This window comes from Saccostrea echinata, unplaced genomic scaffold (assembly GCF_033153115.1).
Source record: "Saccostrea echinata isolate AGI-Se365-2 ecotype Australia unplaced genomic scaffold, CSIRO_AGI_Sech_v1 ptg000003l, whole genome shotgun sequence".
Taxonomy (NCBI): Eukaryota; Metazoa; Mollusca; class Bivalvia; order Ostreida; family Ostreidae; genus Saccostrea; species Saccostrea echinata.
This window is the reverse complement of record NW_026889752.1, coordinates 12,905,820-12,932,104: the sequence shown is the minus strand read 5'-3', so window position 1 is coordinate 12,932,104 and position 26,285 is coordinate 12,905,820. Positions and strand designations below refer to the sequence as shown.

At 33.2% G+C, this 26,285-nt stretch overlaps 3 protein-coding genes and 1 non-coding gene across 5 annotated transcripts; 2 read left to right on the top strand and 2 right to left on the bottom strand.

Annotated features, from left to right (window-relative positions):
* Nucleotides 1–685: 685 nt before the first annotated feature.
* On the bottom strand, nucleotides 686–10,278 carry LOC133178896 (uncharacterized). Of its 2 annotated transcripts, none has more exons than XM_061313557.1 (14): nucleotides 10,171–10,278; nucleotides 9,690–9,782; nucleotides 9,165–9,308; nucleotides 8,786–8,858; nucleotides 8,442–8,552; nucleotides 7,712–7,837; nucleotides 6,977–7,044; nucleotides 6,615–6,700; nucleotides 6,265–6,480; nucleotides 4,441–4,558; nucleotides 2,222–2,355; nucleotides 1,693–1,803; nucleotides 1,405–1,561; nucleotides 686–1,095 (listed from the first exon to the last, which is right to left on the bottom strand). In XM_061313557.1, the coding sequence occupies exons 1-14, from the start codon at nucleotides 10,242–10,244 to the stop codon at nucleotides 981–983; spliced, it is 1,626 nt and encodes a 541-aa protein (XP_061169541.1). In that variant the 5' UTR covers nucleotides 10,245–10,278; the 3' UTR covers nucleotides 686–980. The 2 variants fall into 2 exon arrangements, with proteins under 2 accessions (XP_061169541.1, XP_061169542.1); XM_061313558.1 differs by having other exon boundaries at nucleotides 686–1,092.
* Nucleotides 7,233–7,384, bottom strand: LOC133178920 (U12 minor spliceosomal RNA). Its single transcript, XR_009720074.1, has one exon. It is a non-coding gene; the product is annotated as a U12 minor spliceosomal RNA (small nuclear RNA).
* A 1,724-nt stretch (nucleotides 10,279–12,002) lies between the features above and the next one.
* On the top strand, nucleotides 12,003–17,309 carry LOC133178479 (uncharacterized). The gene is made up of 13 exons (XM_061313173.1): nucleotides 12,003–12,070; nucleotides 12,184–12,399; nucleotides 12,507–12,574; nucleotides 12,721–12,835; nucleotides 13,170–13,246; nucleotides 13,729–13,840; nucleotides 13,972–14,103; nucleotides 15,939–16,012; nucleotides 16,386–16,497; nucleotides 16,685–16,749; nucleotides 16,868–16,907; nucleotides 17,047–17,118; nucleotides 17,241–17,309. Exons 2-13 carry the CDS (start codon nucleotides 12,325–12,327, stop codon nucleotides 17,307–17,309), a joined length of 1,011 nt encoding a protein of 336 aa, XP_061169157.1. The 5' UTR covers nucleotides 12,003–12,070; nucleotides 12,184–12,324.
* A 1,096-nt stretch (nucleotides 17,310–18,405) lies between these two features.
* Nucleotides 18,406–20,147, top strand: LOC133178895 (prostaglandin E2 receptor EP4 subtype-like). The gene is made up of 2 exons (XM_061313555.1): nucleotides 18,406–19,233; nucleotides 19,749–20,147. Exons 1-2 carry the CDS (start codon nucleotides 18,478–18,480, stop codon nucleotides 20,007–20,009), a joined length of 1,017 nt encoding a protein of 338 aa, XP_061169539.1. The 5' UTR covers nucleotides 18,406–18,477; the 3' UTR covers nucleotides 20,010–20,147.
* Nucleotides 20,148–26,285: the final 6,138 nt, after the last annotated feature.

Genomic DNA, 26,285 nt, shown 5'->3' with positions numbered 1-26,285 from the left:
GGTGAAAACAGATAGCAATAGTTCACCTGAGTGACTCAGGTGTCTTAATTAAAGCTTGTTCCTGGTTTAGGGGGAGTGAAATTCATATAAATTGTAAGCAGATTGCCTTGAACACAATGACTATGTTGTTGAATGGGAGATAAGGTAAAGAAAACACCACACTCAACCTCACAGAAAAATTTCAGAGTAAACAAAATGTGTTTGGTTTGTTAAGTAAGGAATACATGCACACGGGCAAGTAGTTTGTGTACTAAAATAAGAAGATACCCCTCTATAGTGGACCTTTAACATGTGACAAACAAAAGCTATTTGATAGCTATAGACTGATCAAACATAACCAGAATTATATGCATTATGATAAACAAATTTAAATACATACATGTTTGTTACTTGTGTACAGCTATTATCTAAAATAAACTTTAAGTTTTAAACCCTTTGTTTTTTCCATGTAAATTCCAAGTTGTATTTTTTTGAGGGGGGAGCAATATCCCTCAACACATTTTTACAGTTTTGTATGATACTGGGTAAGTTATCTTTTCTTTCAAATTATATATGGATAGATGCCATCTACTACTTTAAAGAATCTCAGATTATATGCACTAAAATAAACTTAGAAATCTAAAAGCAAAGAGGAAAAAAGCTAACAGAGCCAGGAAGGGACAAAAAATGATAAAAAAAATTAGAATTAAGTCTCTAACAACATAGCTTTAATATCTAAATAAAATTGTGTAAGAAAATGTCCAAACCAATTCAGCTCATATAAACAAACATAATATGGCCTGGAGAATGAAGTTGAACAGACCCTCTGCTTACAGGCAGGCATTAAATAATTATACTTTGGCATCATTGGAATGAAATTCAGAAAAATTAACATTTAACAATTTACATTTCTGAATTTGAAAAATTCTAAATCAGGTCTATTGTGTGTTTTATTATGTTGATTCTAAATCAGGTCCATTGTGTGTTTTATAATGTTGATTCTAAATCAGGTCCATTGTCTGCTTTATTATGTTGATTTCTTCATCTGTCCATAATATCTTGGTTTTATTTTGAAGACCATTCTTTTCATCGTTTGATGTTTCAATGTGCTGCCTGCTGAAATGTACAAAAAACATTTAAATTGAAACAACTTGCATGAAATCAACTGAATTGGAGATAAAGAAATTATAAAGAAGCTTTCCATGATTTTTTCATAAACATCATTGAGTGTTTAACATCACACTGAAGGCGTAATCCTGTATTATAATAGATTTATATACATTTAATAATAAACAACCAGTTGTCCTCAAATAGAATACCCATAAACCTGAATGACTCTACACTTGACAGACCATGTAAAATCATGTACTCATTACATTCATGTCACAAAAATGACCTTTTATCTGAAATACTGTATTAACTTACAATTTCACACCATATGGATCAGAACCGAGTTCGTCCTCATATAGAAAATCTTCCTCATCTGGATTCTCATCAAGAGATTCATCACATGAGATAGGAGTTATCTGCCCTTGGAACATATCTAGAGAACCCAGGGGAATACGCTCCCAGTTCAGGATATCTACAACAAATAGATTGGTTAATGTATACAGATTGAACTGCCTTATAGTATTTTTGTGATTTCAAGATCAAACTTTAACTTTTTACCCTGACGGCCATTCACATTCCATTGTCTAAGCATTCAGATAATACCTTGATCTCTTGTCCATGGGGACTGATTAAACTGCTGAGCCTGATGCTGAATATCTCCGACCTGGGGTAAGCTTTCCTCACTCTCGGAGCCTATCACAGACTTATCAACATCTAATATAAAATAATGGTCACATGAAATAAACTAAGAATGCATGATAAATATATTAATTATATATACAATTTACATGAAAATAGTCCTTGTATCTTCTTCATACCATAAAAATTTGTTGTATTAGAGGTAAATACAAGCAGGCCTTTCACAACCTGCTGGTACCCGGTACTTTAACCTGGCTGAAATCATGATTGTACCAGCATATATTTAAAGGAGAAAAATTTTATAATATATTTAATCAAAATTGCTTCTACAAGGTACCTCCCATTTTTGTAAAAGTACTGCCTGTTTCTAATCTTTTTGAACACCCTGCACATGTAGATCTAATAATACTCAATATGAAATTATTCTCAAAGTTTCTATATATTCATTTCAGCAAGTATAACATACACATATGTTGTTTCACTATGAATCTACCTAAAATGGAATGAATTGGTGTATCATTTTCACTTGAATCACTCTGTGTAGATTTTCCACAAACAACATCCAGAAGTTTGTGTATTTTCTTCTTAGTTGCCGGGGTAACAGCTGGAGTTTGTAGGGGGAGCAATCTGAAACAATAGTAAAATTTTAAATTAAAACAAAATGTAGATCCTAAGCCCTACAAGTGAGAGTCAAGAGCTTTCCTTGCGGCGGCTTGAGTAAGGCAAATATCACTGGACCATGAAGAGATTTGAACTGACAATATTTCAAGTGCTAGACTTCAGTATCAGACAACTGAAACACAAGTATGACTCGCACCTGTCACTCTGGGGACACTGCAGGAAGTAAGTGTAAAATGTCCTTAATATGAACTTTTCACAGTGTTCAAGGGCATGTTTAAGACCATTGTGAGTATGCAGGTACAAGGTACATGTAGATCTTGAATTGTGTGCATGCCTGAAGCCCCTACACAAAGAAAGCCACATGTAGCTTAGAGTATTAGATGCTAAGAACCAAATCCAAGAATGAAACCTCAGTTATCACTTCATATCACACCTGACATTTACATCATCTGATGTTGTTTTGTTACTTCTGTTCTGAAAATGTATCTGTATCAAAAACCTGACATCTATCAGACAGTAGAGCTGTCTGACAGAATGAGCTAGATACGTGTATTTAGGACCTAGTGGGAAGCTTAGAGCTGCATACTTGAATATACCCCTGTTCTGCAAATCCATGGTCTGTGAAAGTTATTTCAAAAGTGCCATGTATTTCATACTGAGAGAGAGAGAGAGAGAGAGAGAGAGAGAGAGAGAGAAGGGAGGGAGGGGATGGGAGAGAGACCCCTAATGTCTCACTGTCTTACACAAGTAAGGAAAATTTGTTCCTCTCTAACATACAGCACAATCTTATACAAATGGTCTAAATTCAAATTAAATTTTGCTGCAGATTATTCACATGAGTCTTGTAGATGACTAACAATGTGACATGATCAACTTATAGTTTGATGATGACCTGTGTGTAGATACTGGGGTGTTGACTTACAGTGTGATGATGACCTGTGTGTAGATACTGGGGTGTTGACTTGCAGTTTGATGATGACCTGTGTGTAGATACTGGGGTGTTGACATACAATTTGATGATGACCTGTGTGTAGATACTGGAGTGTTGATTTAAAGTTTGATGATGACCTGTGTGTAGATACTGGGGTGTTGACTTAGTTTGATGATGACCTTTGTGTAGATACTAGGGTGTTGACTTACAGATAGATGATGAACTGTGTGTAGATACTAGGGTGTTGACTTACAGTATGATGATGACCTGTGTGTAGATACTGGGTGTTGATATGACTTACAGTTTGACGATGACCTGTAAGTAGATACTGGGGTGTTGACTTACAGTTTGATGATGACCTGTGTGTAGATACTGGGATGTTGGCATGACTTACAGTTTGATGATGACCTGTGTGTAGATATTGGGGTGTTGACTTGCAGTGTGATGATGACCTGTGTGTAGATACTGGGGTGTTGACTTACACTTTGATGATGACCTGTGTGTAGATACTGGGGTGTTAACTTATAGTTTGATGATGACCTGTGTGCAGATACTGGGGTGTTGACATGACTTACAGTTTGATGATGACCTGTGTGTAGATACTGGGATGTTGACATGACTTACAGTTTGATGATGACCTGTGTGTAGATACTGGGGTGTTGAATTACAGTGTGATGATGACCTGTGTGTAGATACTGGGATGTTGACATGACTTACAGTTTGATGATGACCTGTGTGTAAATTCTGGGGTGTTGACTTACAGTTTGATGATGACCTGTGTGTAGATACTGGGGTGTTGACTTACAGTTTGATGATGACCTGTGTGTAGATACTGGGGTGTTGACTTACAGACTGATGATGACCTGTGTGTAGATACTGGGGTGTTGACATGACTTACAGTTTGATGATGACCTGTGTGTAGATACTGGGGTGTTGACTTACAGTTTGATGATGACCTGTGTAGATACTGGGATGTTGACTTACAGTTTGATGATGACCTGTGTGTAGATACTGGGTAGTTGACTTACAGTTTGATGATGACCTGTGTGTAGATACTGGGGTGTTGACATACAATTTGATGATGACCTGTGTGTAGATACTGGGGTGTTGACATACAATTTGATGATGACCTGTGTGTAGATACTGGGTAGTTGACTTACAGTTTGATGATGACCTGTGTGTAGATACTGGGATGTCTCAGTAATTTCTCCAGAATAAGTCTGTAAGGAATGTGTCGTCTGTATTTATATAGCTTCCTTTTGCTTGCTTTCAGATTTCCTGAAATCACCAAAACAGTGTAATATTTAGTGTTTGTACTTATTTTTATACAAGGAAAACTCATTTTTACAAAATATGAGGGCTATGTGCAAAATTTAGTGCTTTTACTTATATATATATATTGTATATTGTATATAAGAAAAAAAACTATTTTAACAATTATGAGGGCTATTTGCAAAGTACTGTGAAATTCTTTTCATTTGCCTTTCTAATCCATGTTTTTTCAGTTTTTATGAAAATTGTTATATTCAATTAACAATTTTTCCTCTAAGTTGTATATTAAGTTTCAATGATAAAAATACCTAACACAGTCATGAAATCACATATTGAAAATCTGTAATTACATGTACATGTACCATGTACTTAGTCCTGGTGGACCCAGATTAAGTTGGAGAATTATTTAGATCATATATCATTTTTTGATTTTATTTTGAATTCATTTTGTGCTACATGTAGTTTTAGAATTTCTACTAGAAATATGGATATCATAAAATATTTCCTTCAGGCTATACATGTAAAGCCCAGTTTTAAATAGTTTATCATTGGTCGGAATGTTTCTTCTGACAAATTATTCATCAAGAGTTAAATCAACAAAGCTGGACAACCATCAGTTATTACGGACTAATGCCAAAATCGATTCAGAATGAGGCTCATCAGGGACACGTTTTACAAAAGAACTTACGACTACAACCAAAAACTTAAGTAGATTGTAAAATTTTGCAGAATAAATGATTCTGTTTAAAATTGCTATTGTGTAAAATATCTTTCTACATTCCTTTTAAACAGATTAAAACCATTTTAAATTGAAACTTATTTAGAAAGTTATAAGCAGAATTAAAGTTTGGTCTTAGTTGTAAGTTCTTTTGTAAAACAGGCCCCAGATTGTAAGAGACATTCTATGGCAATCTGACACTGGGATAGCAAAAACATCCGAGCTTTTAACAGAAACTTTAAGAATGGAGAGAATTTTTGCTCACTTTGTTTTTATACAAAGTTAACATGTGATGAGAGAAAAGAAGAGTTAACATTTCCCAATCATTTCAATGTGAGAAAAAATCTAATGCTGTATGCCGTTAAAATGATGTAACTATGATAATCTTAAGGGGCTTGTTTTACAAAAGAACTTATGACAAAATAAATGATTCTGTTAAAAATTGCATACATATAAAATATTTCTTTATAAATTCTTTTTTTAAAGATTAAAACCATTTTCAAATTAATGTAGGAAAGAAATTTATTCCAAAAATTTTGATCTTAGTCATAAGTTCTTATGTAAAACTGGGTCCAGGTCAATAGACATATATGCAAGTTTATAATGTTACCAGGGGCTAATCAACTAATGAGGTTCCTTACAAAATTTTGGTAAATTTTTATAAATTAACCTTCTTCCCTGGAGCTAGGGTAAATGTCTTGTTAATTTCTGAATAGCCCTCATAAAGTGAATTAATTTTTAGCAATTTCATATAGATTAATTCATTACATTAAATTAGAATTTTCAGCTACTAAGAAGTCTGAGCAGTTTGAGTTTCTTTTTATTTCCCTGAAACTATGACCACGCTCCTATTACCATGAAAATTCTATTATATCTCTTGTTTGTTTTTATTTTGTCTCAGAGCAAGATTTAATTAGCTTAATATGTATTGAAAAAATTTAATGAAAATTAAAAATATGCATTTCGATTATGAATGAATCAATATTTCTCTCACGTTCTTCATAATTTCCACTCATGGAGTTAGAACTGATGATTCTATGTAACCAGCTACATAAAAAGAAATTCTGGAAATTCTCTTTGTCTGTTACCATGGTAACCATCAACTGTACCAGGGCAGAGGTCAATTTCATTCTGTGTAAGATGTTCAATAATGGCCCCCACAGTTTACCCAAGATATCAGGTATCCTTAAATGTTGTGAACTCATTAACTCTGAAATTAGAATAAGTACTGTCTTTAAATTGTAACAACTTTTTTCCACAGTTCTGATTACAATACAAATATTGTGAACATTGCAAAATGATTTTTTTTTTTTGGGTCAATTACAAAACAGTACTAAAACTTGCCCCTTGCGCTGATGTTTAGCTCTCTTAACTGTACAGGAGTTGGTATGAAGTGTCCCTTCTTGAATATGCAGCACAGCATTCTGGACCTGAAAAATTAATAAAATTACAATATCCATGGAGATTAAACAACATATTATTTCAAAATAGTTCATTCCTAATTTAAGCTACAAGTATACACATTCACATCAAGTTAGCTCAATTTTAAACATTCAGGGGCAATTGTTTGGATGTAAAACTTTACATTTTGCTCAAAAAAGCAAAGAGAACATGAACAATTTCAACTCATTTACTGTTGAACTGAAGATGGATCTTCTAATATAATATTACAGAAGGATCTGAATTTCACTCCCAGGCAGACTTACTTATGTCGCTCCAGTAACCTGAGTAAATCACTGTAACAATTGACACTTTTCTCTCCTGTTCTGATGGCCTGTAAAAAGGGAATATTTTGTTCATATTCTGTGCTTTTGTTTTTACTCATACTGTGACATGGGAATATACATTATATACTGCATACAATATACATATCTGCAGACCTAAGTACAATGTACTATGAAATTATCTACAGGCAGTTCCTCTATTTTTTTGATTCACTAACATTTCATTGATTATAATGGACAGGCAGATCACAACTACCCAGGCATCCCGCGAAAGTAAGCGGGTCACCGTGGGGGCGACCTGTGCCCTTGCACAAATTACTCAGAGACTAAAACTCTGGAACCTGGCGCTACCCAGGCTCATTATTTTCCTTACTCATTAGTTTAAGGCATAAACATGTAACAGGTCCCTTAAAACTTTTGTAAATTACAGACTTTAAAAAACATGTAAGTTGAAGTATTAAAATGTTGATATTAATTTACTTTATCTACAATAATTTTTTCGGTGTTTTGAAACTCAGAAAAAAAATTAAATTTATTTATTTACTAATTTTAATCTTGTAAACTTTGCTTGGTAAACTACATGTATTTTACCTCAGCAATGAGACTTTAATATTATTATACAATACATCTAATCAAAGGGATGCAAATCTGTTTAATGTCTGCATAACATTGTATGAGTTTAAATTAAGAGTTACCTCTCCTGAAAAACGCACTTACTTTTAGAGTATCTGCCATGTATTTTTCGATGATTTTGTCCACAAATTCCCTATCTTCTTCCAAATCAAATGATTTTTTAGGTTTGATACTCTCCATGATTTTTAACTGTGCATCCCAGAAGTCCTCCTGTAGGAGAAATTGAAATAAAAAATGATGTATACAAAAAAAAAAAAAAAAAAACTCTAAACAAGATCTAGCAATCAATAGATTGTAAAATGTTTATAAATACAATGATATAATTGATGCTCTATGTATGATTTTTTATAAAAAATTTTATTACATAATGATCAAATATAAACAAAAGCACTGCAAAGTAGAGCATCCCTATGTATCATGATTTCATACAAAGAATATGACTCAACCTCACACATTTTAGAGTTATGGTGATCATATATTCAGATTATATATTATTCTTCTTTACCATTTGGCCTTAAAGTCAGTGGATTTGCACCTTTGTAGCAAGTATTGTATATCAAGTTCAATTTCAAATTTTTGGCAAATCATTAAAATTTAACCCCCCCCCCCCTTTAAAAAAATTGAAATGTTGGGTACATATATTATTTCAAAAGTGAGATTTTCATACAAACAGACAGCTGCCTATTTGTGACTGAAAGATCAGATAGTACTCTAAATATCATGTCCACAACACTCTTAGGGATGCAAGCAAAAAGTGCCATTACTGTAGGAAAATTGTACATTTAAAATGTTTACATCCAATAATCCTTCATACCTTGAGCCAGTCTAACACCCAGTCAGTTCCTGCAGTAAGCTCTGACAAGGAGGGCATAGATCTATGTGTGGCACTGTGTCTCATCTCAACTATCCAGTTGGGAATACCAAACTATAAAAGTTAAAGATACATGTAATGATTTTAAGCAAAGTGCATAAAAATATTCAGTGTTTAAAAAGACTGTAGTAAAATCTTGTGTTTCTGGGACAGTAAACTTGAAAGATAATGTAAATGTATCACTGTGTACCTGCAAGAGTAGGTCAATTCCACTTGAAACTTAGAAATGCTAATGTTAACTGCTTTCAAAAGACTATACTCAGATGTTTATATATTTTTATACGTACATTGCCAGCAATAGTGTGGACTGCCATTCTAACTCTTCCAGTCTGTCCTAGCTCTGTTATGTTGTTAACAAATCTAAAATAAAGAAACAAATTCAAAACAGTTAGTTTTCCCTGCAGGAGATAAGACATAGAAGTTTGACTCCAAGGAAATCATCACTGGATTGAGTTCGGGGTGAAATTATTTTTTTTACAAACTGAATTAATTATTAAAATTAATTATATACTGATAAAGAAAATAAAAGGAAATATTAATACATATAAATTGCTTCATACAAAAGTATACATAAATTTATTTCCTAAAAAATGATTATAAATTTTAACTCCATTAAAATATCCTTAAAATTCATGCATAAAATTATTTAATTATAAAATAACTGACCTAATAATACCCATGCTGTATTCATACACCAGCTTTAAGTGATTTTCATGGACTGTTCCTTCTTGTATGGCTAGCTGATGAGATATGCATGCTCTACACAATGCCATGGTACTTTCAATAGCAATTGGCAATTTATTAAGTGCCCTATAAAAAAATAAAAACAGTAGAGAAAAAGACTTAATATACAAAGTTGTGCAGTGAGAAGTTTAAGCATCCTCAATTCTTTCTGCTTGATTTGTGTGGTATGCCATTGTACATGTAAAATTTGTTCCATATTGATCTCTGTAATTCTCTCAATATCATAATCAACTAGATTTAACAAAGCATTCAATAGAATTTAAACCTTTGAACATATTCCTAATTCTGCCGAGAAAGGCTTTAAGCACAGTCACCACATTGGTAAAATAAGTTTTACAAAATGCAATTGCACAAAGCATATTAATTAGTAAATTGTTGCATGTAATTGCAAAAAGCATATTGAATTATCCTTTGATGCATTTTCATTTGCACATTTTACAGTTATACCTGCTTTGCCATGTAGTCATCTTTGCCAATGCTCTTTGTTTAGGCTCTAGATCCTCAGAAAATACCCCTGCATGCACTTGCCTAAATTCTTCTCTGAAAGAAACAAGTTGGCAACTGTTTGAAAGCTTTTCTTTTCCTATTGTGTATTTGTTAATATAAATTCGATACAAGCTTTATTTTTTTGGACATGTCCACCTACATGTACCTTTTAGGGAAAAAAATCTTTCGAAGTAAAGTTTCAAAATCATAACCTCAACATTAGAAAGAAGTAGAACTGTTAATTTTCTACTTCCATTTCCACTTGCCAATGATATTGCTTTAAATACTGTACGTAATAACGAATCAAAATTGTTTCGAATAAATCTTTTCTACAAATCGGGAGCAAGCTCCGTACATGTGTATTATTTGTATTCAAAAATGTAATTCACACCCATACAGTAACAAATAGTTATTATAGATAGACGTGGGGAAAACCAATTACTTGTCTCGCCATGGCACAACCATTATTTTAACTTTACTTTCACCCTTCCGTTTTGATTTTGCAGCTTTACCCATTTTTGACAGCAATAAAATCCACACGTGCTACACTAGGTAAGGGAAGCAATACAATATTTACATCCGGTGTGTATAAATGCGAAAGAAAACCTCATCCCCAGTTCCGGAAATATTGAGAGGTTGATCAGTGGCGGATCCAGGATTCTTTACAAGGGGGCCCAGGGGGCGAAGCTCCCAGATTCAAGTTTTTTATGACTTCTTTCAGCTATACTTAAAGTATATTAAAACAGTATCACGAAAAATAATAATTTATTTTTCTAGAATGTTCGGTCACAAAGGGGTGGGGGTGGGGGTGGGGGAAAGATGGCCTCACTTTAAACTATTAAAGATTTTGTTCGTCTTGACTTCTTGACATTGTTAGCATATCTACGCTGATATTTTTTTTCCAAAGTACAATTCAACGTATTAGCTATAAAGAAGAGAAAAAGAAAATTGTTGAATGATCAGATGTAGATACAACATGGTCCAGTTTTGCCAAACAATTTTGTATATTTTTTCTTGTTATTGTAATTAAAAATAATCACACTATAAAACATTCACATGGCCGATTAGAATGTCGTACAAAAAATGTACTTGTGGACAAACGTAGGATATTTATTTTATTTCTAATTAAAGAAACTTGATAGCTTATAGATGAAAAAGCAAAATCAGTTGTACATGTAAAACAGTAAAAAGGACGCCACAAAATGTCCTTTACAATGCATGTAATACCTTCTGTCAATTTTTAATAATCATTTGATAGTTTATTTTTTTAACTTACATTCATAGACATACATGTACATGTATGATATTTAAATTTTACTTTAGAATATAATTATATATCTTAATAAATTTGAATTTTTGTTCATATTAACCAATCTGGTCTATATTCAATAGATATAAAATAAACATGATATAAAGGGAAAATAGGATTCATTATCATAAAACATAATGCATAGATCTAGATCACTCTCTCTCTCTTTCTCGTACAAAATGCCGATGACATCACAGTGCAACTGACGTCACAAAGCTATTATCGTCATGATAAGATTTCAGCTGGAGGCATTGTTTGAGCACAGCAAAAGTTCAGGCTATATAGAATATTTTTGAAGAGATGGAAAAGAATTAAAGAACGAGAGATAGAATTTATCTTATCTTTATTTAATAATAATGTATGTTAATATGTTTATTACTCAGACATGCTTACCGAGATACACTTGCATCTCACTGAAAAGATAACTAGAAGAGAGGGAGTTTTTGTTTTAATCTATAAACTGTAAAGTATCTAGTCAAACTTGTTGAAAAACATGATATGCAATAAACTGCTTCGTAATTATGAGAGACTTGATCCCTAGTTTTACTAAATGGATAGGCCTCAATTTTTTCTTGCTGATATTACATTTCAGTATATGTTGAATATTTTGACCAATAGACCTAGATATTGAAACACAAATATTAAGTTTTTAATCGAATGACGTCACAATATCAATGACATCACTATATGAAGGTCGTCATAATGCAAGTTTTTTTTATACATGGTTCAAGCTGATCTGTTTAGAAGTATATTTTCCTTCGTTGTTTCATAAACTGACAAGTTCATTGGAGGTAGGTTGTGTGAAAAGTTGACGTGTATAACATTAAATTGTTAAATGTATCCGACATAATATTACATTTAATTCTGAAGTTTATACCAGTATATAAGATTAAAACTTTAAGAAGGAGATGCAATTTGATATATATTTTTTAAGCGAGTCTATCTAGGAGTTAAATTTCGGTTTTAGAACTCTGAGAAACTGAGAGAATGTCTCAAGAATGGCACATTGTCTCTGAGGGACCTTGACAACAAGGTACGTATACATAAAGAAGAAAAATAAAATTACATAGTTAAAATAAATAAATAAATAAGTAAATGAATAAATAAATAATTTTAAAAAACATATCATCTTCTTAACTTCCAAAGCAGAGGAGAGGATCCTCGAGAGGCAGAAGAAGACGCAACAAAGGCAAGAGTGGAAAAAATGTAACAACAGATGGTGCGACAAATACATAGGGGGTGGATAAACCACGAAGCTCCTCGGAGGCTTCCAAGACTAGCAGGCCAATGAAAACAGACAGCAGTTCGAAAAATGCTGAAAAAAGTCTTCAGTTGAAAACTCAAAACAAAGAATCAGAAATGGTAAGAATAATTACATTGAATCATATATTGTCATTTATATGACCTTTAAAATACAATAAAATACCTTTAAAATAATGATAATCATAAAATATTTGATATCGTTTTAGGTAGTGCGCAGCATCCTCGATGACGTATTTGATCAGGTTTCCAGATATTGTTCCGCTACTAAGTACAGGTTTGTTAAAAAATAAAGAGCCTAAAAGATTTTTTTTATTGATTTACTGGCGTCTTTTACAAATATTAAACCAATCAATTCTAACATAACATATCGAGTAGTTCCGGAGAAATAAGCTTCAAGTTAATTGTTTTTTTCCCTTTCAGCGTTGCCAAAGAACAGACTAACACCTGTATGACCCTCGCCCTGGTGGGAGCTTCCGACAAGAGAGTAGTGGCATCACGAAATTTCTATGCAGAACAAAGAAGAACAACACAAGAGGTATAATAAAAACGTATTAAAATATGACGTAAAATTTTCACGAAAGCTGATTATTGCTGTACATATATCCTTTGCTAATGAAAATGTATGCGAGTGTGAAATTTTCGCAAGCAGTCCATCTCCGTCGCTTTATTACGCGAAAATAAAGTTCTCGTAAATAGAGATTTACTTTATGCAATTCATGTCAGATCCATATCGTTAAAGATTTACATAATTGATAAAATTACACGATATAAAATTTAATAATTTTAATAAGGAATAACACATTTTACGCCTTGAAGTCTTTAATTGCTGAGGAGCACAAATAAACTCTATAGTTTTTTTTTGTCGACAGATGTTATACAAAGCAGCACGGGAGAATGTGAGGGACTTGATTTTGCGTGTTACTACATGTCGCCAGGATATTCCAAGGTAAAAACAATCTGGAAAGCAAACGTTCCTTTCTATACGAAAGTAATCTGTAGCCATGATGTTTTTGGAAAAGCCGCGCAGCATTAGAAGATTCAGTTAGCAAAATACGTCACATTTATGCAATATATAAAAAAGATCCCTTTCCATAACGTGAAAAAACCTATTTAGTGATGATGGGGTGGGTTCCACGTTTTCCGGGGGGGGGGGGGGCAAAGTCAATTTGGATTTGGTTCAGTATATACTTTAAATAACTCTGCAAATTCCAGGGGGATGGGGTCCGCCCCCCCCCCCGACCCTCTCTAGATTCTGCGCATTCTTTAGATCAAGGGATTTTCCTTTTTTGCCATTCTAAGCTGTATGACAACCTTATACCATTTGTACATATCAAGAGTAAAGGTTTAGAAGAAAAACAGGGTTATATATCATATATATTGTAATGTGGTATTATATGCAATATATATTGCAATACGCATTTTTTTAAGCCCAGACAAGGGACAATTAGCTACAACTGCCCCACTCCGATTTGCAAATTATGACGTACGACAGAGCGCATACCAACAATGGATTAACACTGAGAAACTGAAAATGCAAAAGGTATCTATTGAACATAGAAATATTTATTTCAAATGCCTACATATTTCATATTGTATTTCGTATATTATACATACAACTCTGAATATTGTGTTTACTGATAATTATAATTATTTTGTATTAAATTTCTTTAGATTATGTACATGGCAGCCTCCGAAATTGTACAGTACTTCCTCACATTTCCAGCCACTCGTGCAAAGTTTGCAGAAGTAAGAATCATGGCGACACGAAAGTCTTATGAAGACCAGAGAAAAATAACTCAAAAGGTATAAAAATTATTTATGATCTTACATGTATTCTTTTTAGGGATGTCAACGAGTACCCGGTTAACCGGGTACTCGATCGAACGTCCGAGTATCGAATACTAAAAATGGTACTCGGTTACTCGGATGTGTATTTTTTCTTATTTCAAAGTACATATTTTTTATCAAAAACTTATAAGAAAATAACTTAAATAAGCATACGGGTAATTAGCGTGTCGTCATCTACACATGTAAACACCCGTTATCGCTCATGGTGGTGTATACACAGTAATTACCGTATATACTCGCCTATAAGTCGTTTTTTTGGGAGTTTAACTTTGGTCCAAAACTCTTTATCCGACTTATACGCGAGTTATAAAAAGACTGGTATTTTAGTGGGTCAATCCTTCTAATTTAAGCTTAAAAATACAACCGACTGATAGACGGACCGACTTATAGGTGAGTATATACGGTAGTGACCTGTCACATGGTACGCAGCTGTTCTCACCTATTGTGGTCCTTAATTTTTTGATGTCTTCAATGATTGTTTTTTCAGTGAAAATCGTGGTCTATTATCTTCACATCATTTTAAAATTATTTACTTATAATATACGGCAGCGAAATTGGACATGCATAGAAATGCCGTTACCCATTTAAAAATAAGTAAAGATTAAAAAAAAAATGTTTAAAGTCAGTTTCCATAGTATAAGTTTAGTGTATACGGGGGTAAAAAATCAACATATGAAAAAATATTAAACTAACGATCCAAACAACGTCCGTTCCTTCTCTTTCGCTAGTCTAATCATCACAAACTTGCGTAACAGATTGTCCTCCTTTTGCGTTGATGAAATAGATCCTAAACAAGAACTGTAGACCATTTGTAATTTTTGATGTATTAATTGTGTCTTTTGTACATGTATTTATTTAGAACAAAACTCATTTCCGTTAGACTCCATGTTTATATACATTTATAAAGCGTGATAAAAACAGCTATTGGATTTAACAAATTAACAATTAAAAATTAACAAACTTGTATTTACATTTTTAACGAGTACCCGGGTACTCGATCGGAAAAACGTCCGAGTAACCGATTATCAAAAATCGACCGATTTGACACCCATAATTCTTTTAGAATTTATATTCTCATACACTACCTGTAAAATTTTCTATTCAAGTAATCTTAAGGACATACGCAACATAGTTTGAACTTTATTGTCTTTTCCAATGGAGTTGAAGAGTTCCAATACTTAAAAGAACTGTGACTGCAACATTTTAATGTCTATATATGCTGTTGTACACTTCTTCTAAAACAAGTTTGGATAAACAAAACATGTAGAATATATGTTTAGTAATTTTAATATATTTTTTATGAATTATACAAGAATTTTCATCAATTGATATCTTTTCAAAACCCCTGGTAATGCATGCTGTTTTTTTTCTACGAACATCTGATGACACTATAATCTTAAATTAAGAATATCTAGAAAAATTATCAGTAGGTAAGGTACGTTGCGTATGTCCTTAATACAATATAGTACTTACATAATTTAACTCCTTATATATTCTTCGTTAAATATCAAGATGTAAATATACATTGATCTTCGTTAACTCAAACACCGATATCCGAATACCAGGGATATTTTGAAGTGAGTAGGCAGTCCAAACCACTTTTACTTTATGTTTTTTACCCTCATTATCTCGAATCCACGGATAGTCCGATGGAATTCGAGATTACGAGGTTTGACTATATCACTGTATATGAAGACATTGTACATTTGAAAGGCGAAATGAGAGATTAAAATTATCAATTTTCATCAATAACAGTAGAAATTACACATGGCCATTTTTTTCATTGACAGTTATTGTACAAAGCAGCCCAGGAAAATGTGAATGACCTGATAATCCAAGCAACTACTAACTGCGATATTCTTGGGTATGTACTCAAAGTAAATCAGGACTTTGTTTCTGGTATCAGCGTGGATTCTATTTTCATGAATTGTTATAAATTTAGAAATATTTATCGTAAATGGTAATGACCAAATCAGTGCCCATGATGTTAACGGTAGAGTTCAAGTGAAAAAAAGTAATGATTAAAAAAATATGAAGTTTCTCAAAAGAGCAACACTGACAATAACGGAGAAGATTCAGCTGAAGGACAACAATAAATACCAGAATTTTATTTTGCTAGTGCAAGTTAAAAGAAAACAGTTTGCTTCTATGGACAGTTGTCACTGAACTATAACCGACATCTCTTAAGGAAAAGATATATAAGCATAACTATTCACTGACTTATTTCCTGTTTATAGAGCAGTTATAGTAGAGGTGGATGTACCAACCTTGGTACGATCTGTAGAATATGATGCCAGACTGAGAGCTCTCTTAGAAAAGAGGAACGCTGAGAAATTAGCAATGCAAAAGGTATTCATTAAATGGAATACTAATATACATGTATGTTCATATTGTACTAGTATATATTGACTAATCTAATGCGCATAGATATTGACTATTTAATACGAATATATTGACTTCCTAATACACAAAAAACTTATATTTATTTAATAAATAATACTTTAAATAGATCAACATTTGTCTTTTCGTTATTTAGGCTGTGTACAACACAGCCTCGAAGGTCGTTGAAGACCTGTTTACCCGTGCAGCCACTAACACAAGGTTTGTCCAGTATTCGTAAGTGAAATGATATACATAATTAACATATTCGATAATTGTAGAAACAAAGCCGATTACAAATTAAGGCTATCATCAGATTTCTTCCATCTTTTGTTTATAGCTTAAAGACTTTATCTGAACCAGATGTAACCAACGACATGGTGTGTATTTAATATAAAAAAGTAATTCGTAAGGTAATTTTTAGAATTTTACTTTTTTTGAATTACACAATTGTAGCTTAAAAATAAAAGAAAAACCAACAACATCTGCAAAAAAATGTAAATGAATTTTGGCTTGTAGGAGGATGATCCTGTACCAACACCTAAAGGTTGGAGAAGATTCTTTTGTTGTGTCAAATCAAAGAAACAACAGGTTAACATCCACCCTTATCATTTTATATACATTTCATTTTCCTATTGTATGTTCTGGTGTCCTCATCCACATATGATTGTATAAATAAAACATGATTCCTACAAACTTTCTTTTTATTTCAGCAGAGGAAAGAGAAGAAAGAAATGTTTGGATTGCTTGCTAGATTACGCCGCCTGTTTAACAGTCGCTAAATATGTTAAATTTAATTGTACATGTAGTTATTAGTTTATCAATTGAAGATATGTGAAAACAACATTTCATTGATTCAGACGAATTTATATACGATTTGGTATTTTGGCAATTCACTTACTATAGCCATCATTTTAAGAAGTGAACGATTTTAACTTTTTTGAATAAATTATATATTCATGTTCTTGTGTATTGTTTGGTTTTGATTTCCAAAAAAAACTTTCCTCTAGTGTCGCATCTAATAAAGTATAGCCATCTGAACATTAATTCATGAATAGGTAAATAAATTGGCAGACGGACACAAGTTCACCATCCACCTCTCCATATATCTTATCCTTTATAGTCTGCTTCCAGTGGCCAGTAGATGTAAATTTCATTTCTGTCCTGAAGTGGCCTCCGATGTCAAGTAAATTTAGTCTCCACTTAAGTACACTTTTGGGTGCCATGTTTGCTAGAGACTTCCTGTTTTCTATCAATTTATGGCGTGTCGAATAAGGGTCAACATCAGTTACTCATGCTATGAATTGATCACCAGGGTGATTGGAAATAGATTATTGAGAAAACTAAGTGGTTATATTGGGATGGATGGGTTTACATCACGTACATGTAAACAGTCACTGGAAATTGATAAACAAGTCTCTGGAAAAACTACAATCCTATATCTTTAACATTTTTGTTGAGAAGGAATTTTAACAAGATGTAACCTGGTAACTATCTCAGAGAGAGAGAGAGAGAGAGAGAGAGAGAAAGAGAGAGAGAGAGAGAGGTTCAATTATTAATATGATTATCAAATTTAAAATAAAGAATACATATATATATAATAAAAAGACACTGTGTATTACACTCTGATTAGGTGTAATTTGATTTTGTGAAAATGTGAACAAGTATACAATGATTTTTATCCTCAGACGTTAAGTACTCCTTCCGGAAAGCATTGACCTCATGCATTAAATCGTCACATGTCAGATGTATGGAAAATCCTTTAAAATCTGAATAGAAAACAAAGTAAATGAAAATCAAAAAGAGGATCTACTATTGCTTCAATGCAACAACTGCTCCAAGGAAGTGTGTTAGAGAGTAAATTTATCATGATATTGAAAGGATAATAAGGAAATATAGGTGTACCTTGTGGAGAACATCAAAACCAACAGTTTATCTGGAAGTTTGTCTATGAACTCACAGATGGCAAATTCAACACATGATCCTGATATCCACGAATCGGGGATTCCGACATACGTGTTTTTCGCCTTTGGATTTGTAGGCAATGGACTAGCCTTATGTGTTATTTGTTGCAACCGGGAGCACCATCAATGGCGCTCCTTCTACATTTTCTTCTTGGGTCTAGCAATGTCTGACTTTCTTAACCAGTTGATAGTTTTCCCATTTGAAGTCTTACGATATGGATCTAATTTTAATTACACAATTCCCCCTCATCTTTGCAAGGCTGAGTCATTCATCTACTCTTTCACGCAAATTTCGTCAGGTATGATCATTTCCGGTATCAGCACAGACCGATATCTTGTTTTAACTAACAGTGGACAACCACTTGACGCGATGCGGTGGAATCGCCGAAAATATCTCTTTGGTCTGTTGATGATATGGATTTTTTCGGCACTTGTGTCTTTACTTCATTTGTTCGTTGGACAAAGCGAAACCTTTTATCCCGGGTCTTGGTGCTTTATTGACGTCACGAACAAAGGTATTGGATCTGTATTTAGTGCAACAGTATACTCTCTAACAGGAATTTGCGTCCTCGTCTACACTGTGTACATAAATATCTGCGTCATGTGTATGTCTTGTAGGGACCCTGAACACCGTGGCAGACTTCTCGACACTGACCGTGTAACTGGCTTCTATGATGTTCATGTCAATTTTTTTTTGGCGATTTCAGTGACACTTTATGTCCTTTGTTGGGGACCATTTTTGGTGGGTGTTGTCAAGTACAAGTCGTGCTAATAATCTCTCTGTTACAACTAATGATATTTTTTGTTTGTATGTTGTTTAACGTCCCTCTCGAGAATTTTTCACTCATATGGAGACGCCACCACTTGCCGGTGGAGAGCTGCAAATTTTGTCCTATACTCGGCACTTACGGCCATTGAGCAGTGAGGGATCTTTTTCGTGCCAGCACCTACTGCGACACGGGACCTCGGTTTATACGGTCTCATCCGAAGGACCGGTCTCCACGTCCCACAGTGGGATTCGAATCCGCGACGTAAGGATCAGCTCCTTACTCGCGACTCTAGAGCAGACGCTCTAACCACTGCGCCACGCGGGCGACAATTATGATATACTTTTAACGAACACATTTTAAGACATTTTCTAACAGAGCGATTATTAGCATAGAAAATGACATGTTATTGAATCGAAAAAATAAACATTAGAATTTTTCCTTCAACATGCACTAATTATTCAGTAAATTTCTTTTTATTCTTTTGTAGGTGGACATATTTTTACGAGGAATCAAAATCATATCTGGTTCTCCTGGAAAACTTGAACTTTGGCTTGTTCGACTGATAGACTTAAAATCCAATGTGAACCCTTGGCTTTACGTATTGCTACGCAAGGAATATATTAGGAAGATCTTTCTTCGATTTCAGACATGCCGCGAGGGAAACATTCAAAGACAGCCTCCTGATGGAGAAAGCAACAGACTCTTACAGGAGAGTCAAATTACTTTCTCAAATCCTACAAGTCAGTGATCTAACTAGACATACGAATACTGGCTGATTTTTAGAGAGCTTTTTAAATATTCTTATTATTTATTTATTTTGCAATGTTAATTGGGAATCATCCGATTACGTTACTGATCTTAAAGTTGATAATATTACTGGTCACTCTTTTATAAAAATGTGCTTTAGCGTGATTTTCCAAAATGTCTAATTTATGTATAGATTACTTAATTTTAACATACTTTGGAAGAGTTTTACAAAGTTTCACAGAAATGGTCTTTTAACTTGACAATCGCATAAAGGAGTAACAGTCGTTTTCCCCAGTGAGAGTTACCTCTCTTAGAAGAGGGTTGATGAACTTTGAACTCATCTATCCATCCAAACGAGTTTAAAATGAGACAAAAAACCCAAACAGGAAAAATCTAACGTCAACTAAACATTCAGATTTCATAATATGAAAAAGAGTTATGCCAAAGAATATGCCAAAGAGTTATGCATGATCACCCAAACAATAGGACACAAACTGTAACACTAGCTCTTGCAATATGCCCATCAACTAGTTCAAATCCTCAATGGTCAATCAAATATTAGGATAGTTTTAGGAACAAACGGGCAAAAAAAATCCATACATCAAAAACTCAAGTCTCCAATGTTAAGTTTACATTTAAACTTTTTTATATCATTAAAAAGCAATAATTAAACATTCAGCCACTATACAGCCAAACAACAGCCACTTACTTTTAGTAACCCAATTATTAAGAGCTATTTTACAGCAATAAATGAATTATTACATGCTTTTTAATTTAAAGCTTAGGTCTAATGTATCTAAATTAAAGTGTTAGATTTTATCTCTTTTAGTTATAATTTCAAATCTGGTATCCATTTGAATTTCTGATAATTTGAATTGAAATTATCTCTAGGCCCAACTCTGCCATTTTTAAACTACAGCTCAATTTTTTAAAATCTGACATGAATTTGTGAACAAAACTTCTTTTGGAAGATATGTATTTCTATTAAACAGATGCATACAAAAGATATCATGAGTTTTGTTATTTTATCATCACAGTTATTTTTCATGTATAATTTATATTTTTCTTTCAAATAGTTAATTGCTACCCTTTTTGCACGAATGACAGTATTTCATGCAACAAGACATACTATTAATAAAGTTTTCACAGAACCTTTATGGAAGTGAGGGACCATATCTGCTGCAGTGCCTTCCAAATTTAAGTCGTTGGCAAGTTAAGAAAAAGGTTTGGTCTAAAATGTTCTAAATTGGGTTTAAATCTGGACAAGTTTCCGTCTGTGGAAGTGTCAAAACTGTATTGCGTTTGAGACATTCTCTTGCGTTTTTGAGCTATAGATTCAAATCGTTTTCTTGGAAATAGTAAACAAGTACATGTGTTACTAACATCTTGCATTATCTCTTTCCGAGAACAAGAGAATTTCTCAAACACGATACAGTTTCGACACTTCGACTACCGGAAAAAAGTCTCGAGATTTAAACCCAATTTAAAACATTTTGGATTAAAGGAAGGAAATCTTTGTTCAAAACATGCAAAGGACTAAAAAGATATGTGGAAGGCACTCCAGCAGGAATCATGATCATTTTCAAAAGCTTTTCTTGCAAAACTTAATTCATTCATACCTTGTCGTATTAAGACTGTTATTCGTGCTAAAGGGGGAACAACTAATAATAGAAAGAAAAATTTACATGAATATAGGAAGTATAATAAAATTGCAAAGTGCATCATGTCTTTTGTTTGTGTTTCTGTATAGTAGTAGCTCCTGTACAAAATACTAGTAAAACTGTTTTCAACAATTTATGAAGATCTTTAAAGAATGAGGAAAGTTGAGAATATTTCTTTATGAATTTCGAAATTAAATAAAGAATAATTTGATGGAAAAAAGACAGCCGCAAGGAAAGCAGATAATGGATTAACGGGACCTGAAGTACATCAATGTCCAACACTTCACACTGTTTTTGCATTCAGCACGACTTAAGCTTCTCAAGCTTTAAGAGGACATCTGTTGCATTGTTGACATAACCTAAAATCGAAGAAGATCGTCTTGAAGAAGTAGTACACCAATAGTCATGCTAACCCTAGCTAGCCCCTGAATATCAGAATTAATTAAACAGGCTTTATTCTTAAACTTTTGATGTTTGTTTGCATATATTTTACGTGTATTTCTTAACAAGAGGTGAAGCAGTTTTAATTGTCACTTTGTTACTTTCTAAAATGTTTTTGATACATAATTTCTCAGCTTTATTTTCATTTTAAAAAAATAAGATTCATTCTTGGACGATGATTTTTACAAACTTGACTTATTACCTTAAAATCAGGATGTTGCATAAGGAGTAAAAGAAATGCCAGATAGTTGTTCTTGCAATAGAAATTCTTCATGCAATGTATATGGAAAAAAGTTTACAAAACGAACATTCCTGATATAAAAAGTCTGCATTTTTTTAAAAACAAAACTATCATATATTATTGAAAAATTGAATCAATTAAGTTAAATCTAAGAATACCTGTAGGTTAACTTAGGTCGTATGCTGTGTTAAATATCTTTGGAAGCAATAAAAGTCAGTTGTGCATTACCATCAGGTACACCACAAAAATTTACTTTTTTCAATTATTTCAATGCATGACCGATCACACCTACCGTTAGCCCTGTGTATTGATCAGGTAGACGGAAAAATTCCGTAGTGAAATTTAGTACTAAAACAAAGGTTTAAAAATTGGTACAAACTACGACCCAGTGATACATGTAGGTTGTATTTCGTAACATGGTAATTATAACGACAATAGAATTTACGAAATGCTGACTTTAACCAAGGGGGTTGAAATCCTGTGACATCAACTTATTTTACAGTAGTATGCCTCTGTTTAAAAATCAATTGTACTCAAAGCATGCTCTTGAGTATCGAATAATTTGGGAGAAACAAACGCCGTATGCAGGTGATAGTGGAGTATAACTGCATAAATAAGGAAGTTGACGATGGAGAAGTAAAATCATCTCGTTTATCATATAGTTTAGTTATTAGTTGGCCCTTATCGTCTATAGTCAGTAAACATCCAAATATGAAACAGATGTGAAAGACTATGTGTCTTTTTTTCGAGTTCACTGGGATATACTAGTATCGAGTCGCAATAAGAATGGAACTAGCTATTGTTGATTGTCAAAACGTCGTCGATACAGCTGAATATCGAATGTGTTTTCTACTTCTCATGTAGACGTTTTTGAATAAATTCTGTTTATGTGAATATAAAAAAACCGGTCGGCTAATAAATCAAATCAAATGGAGATGTCTTATGAATGTTTTAATTGTTTTTTTTCAAGAATTATCAAAAATTTTTAGATTCTGAAATAACTATAAGTTTAAATAAACTATTATTTTAATTATCCATTTATTTTTTTTTAATCTTGTCAAGTCAGTTAGTTAGTTGCGAGATGAATGTTTTATATCTGTGGTTTATCACTTATGAAAGAGGAGGTACACTCAATATCAAACGGTCAGAGTTCGAGCATCTCTCCTCTGAATGTGAATAAAAACACATTATTTGACAATAAACATTGTTTTGTTCACTATATAACTATTTACAATAATGTTGAGCATTACTACACAAACACCCGTTACTTTACGATGTTGTTACAAATATTTCACCTTAGTCATATGTTTGGACACTATAGAGCTGTGTGTGCAGTGCACTCGTCAGGCTATAGAACATTTCATAACTGTAACTGTACGGCATTCATGCAAGGCTCGTTGAACATTTTAAATAAGTTTAAATATATTATATGCATTTCTTCCTTCTTGTGTATATTGGAACTTCAACGAAAATATAAATTATGCATGTTTTGCGTTATCATAAGTGGAGCGATATCGGTGTTATGATAATTTTGGGGAAAAATCAAGAATCTGCCCATGAACAACAGTGCGCTTGGCCAAATGTATATCTCGCTAAAATAAAAAGAAATTTATACAGTAAGCAAAAATTTTCTTTATTGCGAAATTCATTTTATTTTTGGGCGGTGTTCTAATATTTATACTTTCAGAGAAGAATTTTTTTTGATATAATGTAGTGTAGTTTGCCCATTGCAAACCTTATCTGATTGACCGCTTTCTTCCGTACTGCAATTCAGGTCGATCCCTAGTCATGTCAAACAACTCATGGACTAAACCACTGAATGATTAAGGAATGCGTATTATCAAACATAATCCTTTATTGACTTACATAAAAAAGAACACACATCACTGACTGGTGGAATAATGCACCAACAACTATCAGACCACTCTAGATACAGTACGATGAAAGAGCGGAAGATGTTTCATGATTGAAAAAAATATGCAGAGATGAATTTTGATTAAACTTTCAGAAATTTGTTTGTATCATTTTCAAAGCATGATTGTGTAATGTAAATAAAAATCATTTTTTGTCAGTAAGGGTTTCCTAGGCTATATCATATTACAAAGTATTGACCGAATATTGAATGCTACGTGCGTTCAACATGTATCTGGTGCATTTTTCTTTTTTCTTTTTTTAAAGAAGACACTGTTCTGGTGAAGGACGCCTTGTTTTCGTCACTAAACATCAGATTAGGACGTCCTTTATACAAGAAAAAGAGACGGAGTTGAAGTCAGATGCAAAAAAGCAAGTACTTCATTGATGGTAGTAAAGGATTTGTATAACGACTGAGACTTACAGAATGAGCAAAGTGAAGATATCAAACTGTGATAAATCTCAAAATCTGTAGACAATACGAAACGTGAACAGAGCAAAAACACCGACCTCTGGGAACAATAGACGTGGGATCAGCTAGGTAGGAGGAGTAAGCTTTCCCTGTCGACCGTTCACACCCCTCTTGAGATTAACTGAGTAATCCAACAACAATGCCCTAACATTTAGTATGGAATACTGAGTATGTTAGCCAAAATACGACCCAACTATGCTTTTGAAGCGCTTCTAGTTATCAGTAGTACCGAAATCAGTCGGAAATTTTCTTTACAAAGTCACAGATAAAAAAAAATCAAATTATCTAATAAATTAACGGGTGTGGATGCAAATGAATATAACATATCTTAATAACTGAATCACTTCTCTAAAAGCGATAAAAACCAGCTCCACCAAAGCATCGACAGGAAAGAGAAGACACCTGATCATTGCTGGGTAATAAATGATGTATTTTTAGAGTTCGTTAAGATTGGCTTGAAATGAATTTATCATGTTTTAAAAAAAGATACCAAAATGTAATAACCTTTGAGAATTTTTAATGACTACAAACCCACATTAAATAAACAAAAAGTTTTTTAATCATTTAATTTCTAGTGTATATATATGAGAACTAATTAAACAAAGAAAGTACATGGATCTTGCCAACCAAACGGCAACAAAGCAGAAAAATGAATCTATTAATCTTCCCAAGGTTTCTTTTTCCTTCTTTATACCAGGGGTAACTTGTCACATCTCCATCCATTACTATCTGATGTCATACTGAATATGAGGAAATCATATGACCATGCATTGTAAATCATAATTTAAAATTACATCCGGTATTTGTTCTCAATGTCAATGTAGTTTGTGGATCCACTGGTCTTACGTTTCTGTAATATATCAATAGTGTGCATCATACTGTGGAATCATTTTAATTCGTGGGGGTCAATGTTCGTGGGCAAGCAAAACTTTACTTGTTCGTGGGGACGTAACTTCGTGGCTTATTTGTTTATACGGAAGATTCAATGAATCAATATAAAATAAACGTTCGTGGGGATGTAAATTCGTTGGTAAGGGTGACCCATGAAATACACTGGTCCCCCAGGAACAATGATGATTCCACAGTATATTATCTTTGACCCCATAGTGTATATTACTCAAGGCCATGGTCAACCACTATAAGTTGAAACGTATTCTGAATTTTTACTGACTTCACAAAATCATGTTTATGTTATAGATATCTTCATGTCACTTCAATTTACTGATATTTGGACGCCCGCGGTTAGTTTTTCGTTCATCTTGCATTGTAGGCAGTTATTAATTGCATTCGTGAGATTTTGAAGAAAATTGGCAATACTTTCCAGTCAGGCTGTGTGGCGGCAATTAAGTGCTTACAGCAGTATGGGCCGGGATATTATGGAGTTATTGATTTCACCATTGTTCTTTACTTTATTTTTTAAAACAAAAAACCTTAATTAGTAAAAGATATATCATGTTTAACTACAAGTAAGAGATACAAGTGCTGATTTTGCACGATATTTATCACAAAATCCGATTGTTTTAGAATATGGATTGAAACATTTCTGAAAAT

What these genes read in the sequence shown, in the direction of transcription:
- LOC133178895 (XM_061313555.1), top strand. Translation starts at nt 18,478, where the DNA reads ATGAACTCACAGATGGCAAATTCAACACATGATCCTGATATCCACGAA. An exon ending in TTTGTTGGGGACCATTTTTG is followed by an intron (nt 19,234 to 19,748) that starts GTGGGTGTTGTC and finishes ATTCTTTTGTAG; the next exon opens with GTGGACATATTTTTACGAGG.
- LOC133178479 (XM_061313173.1), top strand. Translation starts at nt 12,325, where the DNA reads ATGAAAACAGACAGCAGTTCGAAAAATGCTGAAAAAAGTCTTCAGTTG. An exon ending in CAGATGTAACCAACGACATG is followed by an intron (nt 16,908 to 17,046) that starts GTGTGTATTTAA and finishes TTTGGCTTGTAG; the next exon opens with GAGGATGATCCTGTACCAAC. An exon ending in TCAAATCAAAGAAACAACAG is followed by an intron (nt 17,119 to 17,240) that starts GTTAACATCCAC and finishes TTTTTATTTCAG; the next exon opens with CAGAGGAAAGAGAAGAAAGA.
- LOC133178896 (XM_061313557.1), bottom strand. Translation starts at nt 10,244, where the DNA reads ATGGGTAAAGCTGCAAAATCAAAACGGAAGGGTGAAAGTAAAGTTAAA. An exon ending in GTTGTGCCATGGCGAGACAA is followed by an intron (nt 9,783 to 10,170) that starts GTAATTGGTTTT and finishes TGTTTCTTTCAG; the next exon opens with AGAAGAATTTAGGCAAGTGC. An exon ending in ATGACTACATGGCAAAGCAG is followed by an intron (nt 9,309 to 9,689) that starts GTATAACTGTAA and finishes ATTTTTTTATAG; the next exon opens with GGCACTTAATAAATTGCCAA.